At 46.0% G+C, this 7,043-nt stretch overlaps 1 protein-coding gene across 1 annotated transcript; it reads left to right on the top strand.

Moving 5' to 3' along the window:
• The first annotated feature begins 4,170 nt into the window (after positions 1-4,170).
• On the top strand, positions 4,171-6,699 carry GPHB5 (glycoprotein hormone subunit beta 5). Its single transcript, XM_074821618.1, has 2 exons — positions 4,171-4,374; positions 6,266-6,699. Exons 1-2 carry the CDS (start codon positions 4,171-4,173, stop codon positions 6,452-6,454), a joined length of 393 nt encoding a protein of 130 aa, XP_074677719.1. The 3' UTR covers positions 6,455-6,699.
• Positions 6,700-7,043: the final 344 nt, after the last annotated feature.

Raw genomic sequence — 7,043 nt, 5'->3', positions numbered from 1 at the left:
GCTCTATTTTTGGTCGTCGAAAACTACTGCAAAAAATCTTTAAGGTTTTTTTGTGGAAAGTTGCTGATATTTTTAGATCTGTGGCAAGACTTCATCTGTTCCTCTTGACCTCCCTGTGATCTGATTTGGCTTTGAATCTCCTGCTTTTCCCTATTGGTTTCAATGGAAGAAAAAGGTGTCCAGGACACGCCTGGTGATCCCATCTGTGGAGACAATTACAATACCTCCATTCAACATTCCTTCTCCAATGTCCCATCTGATAGGTCTTCACTTGAAGCTGGAGTCCTTTGCTGCTAGCAAGACTGTGAATGATAATGAGTGAGAATACTAAGAAAGATCTTAAACATCCCATCCCTTCCACCTTCAGGACAGTTTTCAAATTTTTAGTAAAAATTCTGTTCCTTTCTTCTTTGTTCTTCCTTTCTTGCAAAAAAATCTTTTTTTTTTTTTTTTTCTGAAGCTCTGAAGAAGTTGTTTCCCATGTCGTGATGGCAATATGGCAATAGCACTTAATGCCTGCTTCTTTTCTGTGTTTCAGGAGGTGTTTGCAAACACTGGGAGGCTGAGGTTGGAAGGAGACACTCATGTCATGCCTGGAGACTCATGGCTCAAGAATGACCCATGCTTGGGTGCTTCCCTATCTGGATGTGCAAAGCTTAGCCCTCTCACTGCAGGGTCCAGGGCAGAGGCTTTGTATGGCTGACAAAACCTAAGCTCTGATAGGGACCTCCTGTGATGCTGCATTAGAAGTATGTGGTTAGGAGGAGTAACTTTGGGGAGGAAAAAGGTGAAAGAAGGAGAAAAGTGAGGATGATAGTCTGATTTGGTTGTGTTGGTGCAGACACCAACACTTCCCATAGGCTTAGGTAAAGCTCTGCTGCCATTTGCCATCTCTAAAGAGGGGCCAGTGACTTGGTTATGCAAAAAGTCCTGAGGTGTCAGTGCAAGTCTTGTTTGACTGTGGACAAAAGAATTGCTTCCTTCTTTCTTTTCTTCCAATCACCATTTCCTAATTTAGACAGAAAAGGCAAATCTTGAGGGTGGAGAACCAGCGTTTTACATGCCAGCTTGTGTGCATGTGACCAGTGTAATTTATTGATCAGGAAAATAGCAGGGCCACGTAGTAGCAAGAAAAACAGCCAAGCAGGGGTGGCCTCAAGCGGAAAAGGAAAACACGGCAAGTGCTCTGTGGGTTCCCAGCAGGTGTTAGCATGAACATGAGTCCTGCTGCTGCACCAAATGTATGTTACTGACCTAGGAAGTGAAACAAGGGCCCTGAGCCATGGGTTATTCACCCTGAAAAAAGGAGAGCACCTATGTAATATACCTCATTTGGTCTTGAATGCTTCAATATCCCATTTCCTCAATGTCCATTTGCTGGTTTCTGTAGCTCATACTACAGAATGCCTGAATGCAACCCACCAGAAGTATACATGTGATACTTTTAAGGTAAATTAAGAAACTCACAGTAATCACTGCTTCATATTTGATACTCGTAGTAATCACTGTTTCGTATTTGGTAAGAGATGCATTTTCTGGACATCAACAGATGCTGTTTTGGGTTTGTTTTGTTTTGGGTTTTTTTTGTTTTTCTTTAAAATATTGTAGGATGGAGTTTATTTAAATCAAGGTTTCCTCTGTGTTTTCTATTCGCAGGGTTGGGTTGTATTGCTGTGGCTGCCTTTAAGAGCATCACTCCGAGGTGTCTGTAATCACAGAAAAGGCCCTGCCTTTTCTGGATCTGCCTGGGTATTGGAGCAGTCAGCGCTGGGAAGTCACTGTCCAGCTGCAGGGAAGGGAGGTGACTTTCCCGAGGTCACTGCGTGAGCTTATGGCTGCACTTCTGTCACCCGCTCATCTTATATGAACTCACTGACCAGCAAGTTTTCCATATACCAAGGTTCCTCGGCTTCTCCCTGTCCTATGAAAAGCTGAAATTTGTGTTTGCGTGGCAAAGGCAATGGACACAATTTCCAAATTTCCTTTGCACAGTGGTGCTTACCTGTGACAGCTGCCTGGCTTGTCAAGAGAACATTTGCTTTTCTTGCAAACTCACACCTCCTCCCTGATCCCTTGCCTTGTTTGTACAGAGCAATAGAGTAAAAAAAAGGTCTTATGCAGTTGACAAATTCAGGGGTTTGCTTGCACAAATATTTGAAAAGTCTCCCTTCAGGGTGTTTATTCAGGGCTTGTTAATTAGGGGGGTAATGATGATTTCAGAGCCAGCCTCCAATCTCCTCACAAAGGTGTTGCAATTCCACTACGGAAAAGAAGATCCATTTTGGCCTAGAGCATGCTCATTATTTCACTCACCAAGATACTCCTTTTGTTTCAGGGCTGATGTTATGAAACCCTTCAAACTAATCGCTGTTGGAAAGGAGAGGCTTGCTTTACAGTCAATGACTTTGATGCCTGTGGTAGTTCAAGTAAGGATCTGCCTCTGTCTTGCTTTGATTGACAAGACCCTTTCTATAAATTCGAGCAATTAAACAACACAGTAGCAGCTGCTAGGGAGACCTACTGAGCACAAAGCTGACAAAGATTTTCGTGCAGGTCTCCCGCTGCTCACTCTGACGTCCTGAAACACCATCTGCAATTTAAAACTGCAAAAGGAGATCTGACTCCAACAAATCAGGTGAGTGTGCTTCTGTGTTTGCTCCATGTCATGGATCCAGCTCATGAATAAAGCAGCAGGTTTTGCTATAGTGGCAAAGAATAAATGTTTGATTTGTTCTGAAGTTTGTCTCTTCTGCTCTCAAATTTTTAAAAATAAGGAATTTTAGCATTTTTTACCCTGTTGAAGGTTATATATAAACATGCACTCATTTAACCACATGCAAGACTGTATGCATGGCAACATATATGAAGCAAACTTCGTGTACTGATCTAAAACTCTGATTGAGCTAATTTAAAGCATTTGGTTTAACAGGAGCCTAGAGACTCAAACATCAGCAGGCCAAGATCATTTAACTTAAGTCTATCCAGCTGAGACACAGGCCAATGAACACAAGTTTGTGTGCCCCATGCAGTAGCTGACTTTCTCAAAATTAAATGTCAAGTCTGGGGTTTCTAGGTGGACGTTTTTAAATGCAGTGCAAGTACATGAAGTATAAAACACATCTTGTGGCTTAGAGTTACTTTCCAGCTCTCTTTTTTTGACAGAGAAAGTATTCCAGAGAGGCTGGTTGCTTCCTTCACTGAGACAAATGCAGCAGGTATCAGAGCGACATGGCAGATGCTGGGCTGTTAGAAGGTGTGAGGAATTTAAGCCTCCGCTTTTCACCTTGGCCAGGTCCCCCCTTGTCTTACCAGCCCTGTTCACCAGCTTAGCAGCCTTGGTTGGATCTGAGCTGGCTGGTAGGGCAGTGTGTGCAGGAGGGACAACCAGCCTCTGACTGCAGCCCTGGGAGTGGACCAGTACAAGCCCAGTGCTCAGGGTATTGGTAATGGCAGCTCCAATAACACTTCTGGAGGTGCTGAGGTTATAGCACAAATTCAGGGGTGCTTAGCTCCTAACTCAGGCTAAAATGTAAGTGGGATAAATCCAGAATTAAGTGTCCAGGTCAAAATGCTTGTGTTATATGTAGACCTAACCCTGCTGAATGCGTGGAGCTGCAGCCATTCTGCTTTCCCCCCATGCAACAAAGAAGGGAACCTGCCACCTCCGACAGGTGTGCATGACAGACAGACAGAGCCCCTCCAGACTGACCCTGTCAGGGACGTCAGCCAACAGCATGTGTGTGTACTGAGAGAACAACCAAAGGCCTACATGGCTATTGGCCTGGTGCAAGCTCAGGGCAACCCAAATGGGATGGCAGGAGAGCATGTGCTGCAAAGTAAACTTCCAATATAGAGATTTCAGTGGGTCTGAGGTGCTGGCTGGTGGCTTTATCTCTTCCAGGCAAACCCCACTGCTCTGCAGGGAAAGTCTCCATGACACTTCTTTCTGTTACAGACTTTTCACTAAGACTTTTCACTCCTGGGAATAGGTGACCCCCCATTCGTACATCTGCCCATCTCTAGGGATGAATGAGGATGGGGAACAGTGTGTCAGAGGGGAAGAAGGGCTGTCCCAGCTCAAGCTGAGCCTGTGCCCTTGCACTTGCATGTCTTGCCTCCTGGACTGTGCTGCCTCCCCCAACACTTCCCTTCTCTCCCTTCTGCCTCAGCATGAAGCTCCACTGTGTGATCCTGGGTTCTCTTCTTCTCCTGCTGCTGGCCAGCTGCGGTGGCACACTCAAGACCTCTGCCATCGACCTGCGGACCTTCATTGGCTGCGCTGTGCGAGAGTTCACCTTCCTGGCCAAGAAACCTGGCTGTGGGGGGCTGCGGGTGACAACGGACGCATGCTGGGGACGCTGTGAGACCTGGGAGGTGAGGCTGTGCCCGGGGCTGAGGGTGGCTGGCTGGCATTGACATCCCTGGGTGGTGCTTCCCACCTCAAGAAGAGTCCTTGAAAGAAACCCACCAAACATTGCATAGCTTACTGTAATCTACTGAACTAGCAAGGGCTGTGTTCTGCTCCATGACCTCCCCGCTACCACTATCATCAGTGTTCCCTGTCAGTTGTTCCCTCCCTCCTTCCACTGCCTCAAAGGGGATGCACATCCTATGATGATAGTAATGAAGCACTTATGTTATACTCTTATTGCAATTTGAAAGCCTCTTACAGCTTGAACACTTAAGAAGAAGAGGTCTTTATTACTTTACTGGAAAAAATTCCTTTGAGATTAAGATGGAGATCCCAACTGATGGGTAATATAGTTTGTTCCAAAAAGCAAATCCCAGAGATAATGGCTGTTTCTAATTTGGTCCTGTTCTAAGTCACAGTCCGGTCTAACTATGAAATAGTTATGTTTTGGGGGCATACAGGGGGAGAAAAAAGAGCATAAGTACATCTACACACACTTCAGAGAACAGGTTTCTGGCTGTCTTTGCCTTCTGCCACTGGAAGGCTCAAGGGGCCAGATCCATTTAATTTATTCACAAAAGCCTCAAGCGACTCCAGAGGGATTTTGTCCACGTGAAGACAATGGCTCTGTATAAGTGACCAGAGGAGGGGCCAGGGTCTGTGTGCCAGCTCTTACTGCTCTCTTTCACTGCTTGGTAGGATGAGGGGAAAGGTCACTGGTGGCCAGATTTCTCCAATGAGATAACGTTCCTTTGAGGGACCTTTTGTTTCCTGGTTCCCTCCACTCTCGAGCTCCTCTGACAGCACAGACCTTGCAGACTTTCTTACTATACTGCAATACCACTGGGATGTAGTTAAGCTGAATGCATCTGGTTGTAGGCTCAACAGCTTCTAGAAAGCATGGTGGTGTACATGGATGGGGGGTTGGTAAGAGGGAGGGTGTCTGGATATCTTCTTGCTGAAACATTGCATCTGTTTGTTTCCATGCCATCATTCTCAGTTCCCAGGGCAGGCTGTTTACACTGCACAGAGGGAAAGAAAGAAAAATTAAAATGTCTCCTGGCTGTGTTACCTTACGCTGTTTCCTATCTGTGCAAGGGAGAGGATGACAGTGGGCTCCCATTTCTGCTTGCACTGCCCTTTCTTGGAGTCTTTGCAAATGGGTACCCCTGTCGAGGAAAACCTCACTTTTCAGTGAAAACAATGCCACTGTGATACCACGTGGGAGTGTGGGTTTCAGGGTCTTCAGGATCCCATCGTCTCCTGATGGCTGAGATCTTTGGCCAAGCTGTTTTTCTCATGAGGAACTGCAGACTTCGATGCTGGCTGCTGTGCTGAGTGCATCCCCCCATGGTGTACATCCATGGGGCCTGTGGGATGTGCAGCTTGACTGGGAAGACTGGTCTGGCTGAGAAAAAAAACAGCCACTTGGCACCTGGGTGCACCTCTGCTTTTAGGCAGCTTGTGCACATGGGAGGGTTTCCAGCAGAATGCATTTTCTTTGATGGAAAATCTGTCCTTTTGGAAAAAAGCAGCTGCTTTTGGCAAACATGCATTTGGTTGAAACACAAGTATTCTGCTGAAAAGCAGCTTTTTGGGTAGGCTTTTGTCTTCTTCAAGTAGCTTTAATTGGAGCTTTATGCTTTAAACAAACAGAAACATGCACATACACCCACTCTCCTCCATGGCAAGGCTCCAAGAGGCAGGTGTTGAAGGATGTAATCTAAAAGTTATTTCCATGGCCCCTTCCACCTGATCCAGTTGCTCCCCTATTTACACTAATCCCCTTGAGGAAACTGCGACTCCAGATGTTTGTCTTGCTTCTTGCCTGAGGCCAGCATTTCTCCCCCACAGAAACCAGTGCTGGAACCACCTTACATCGAGTCTTACCATCGTGTTTGCATCTACAATGAGACCAAGATGATGACGGTGAAGCTGCCCAAGTGTGCCCCTGATGTGGATCCCTTCTACACCTACCCGGTGGCCATCCGCTGTGACTGTGACATCTGCTCCACTGCCACGACCGAATGTGAGACTGCCTGAGCTCTCCTTTCCCAGATCAGGCAAGGGGGGACCAAACTCTTCCCTGGCTTCATATCCCTGCTACCACCAGCATTACAGAGAGTGTAAGTCAGTCCAGAATTTGATCTCACACTGTAATGCTCCTAATCATTGACTTTTCTAGGCAGACGAGGCTTAAGCCCCTCTCCTCATTCTCTCCTCTCCTCAAAGCATTATTGCTGTAGAAATGTAGTACACAGCCTTACAGTAGCAAATCCTGTGGTAAAAAAAAAAAAAAAAAAAAGCAGTTTCCCTTCCTTCCAGGTTTTTCACACTGTATGACCTCTGTTCATGCACAAAGAGCACATGGACTAAACAGTCACTGGGGGGTGAAAACAGGCCCCAGCAGCATTACCACTTCTCTAACAGCCTCTTTATTCATGTTGGGTTTTAGCTCCTTCCCAGTAACGTAAATGCAATTACCAACATTTTCGGCACCTCGTCCCCACCGTTAGTTTTATTTACCCTAAGGTCTATCAGGAATAACAGTCAAAGAAAAAGCCTTAAGGCCAATGAAATGGAAATGGTATCCAAATTGCTACCTTGAAATTAAGGTAAATGCATATGCAGC

Source organism: Strix aluco, chromosome 4, assembly GCF_031877795.1.
Source record: "Strix aluco isolate bStrAlu1 chromosome 4, bStrAlu1.hap1, whole genome shotgun sequence".
Taxonomy (NCBI): Eukaryota; Metazoa; Chordata; class Aves; order Strigiformes; family Strigidae; genus Strix; species Strix aluco.
Note: the sequence above shows the minus strand (reverse complement) of the source record. Positions and strands in the feature narration are given on the sequence as shown.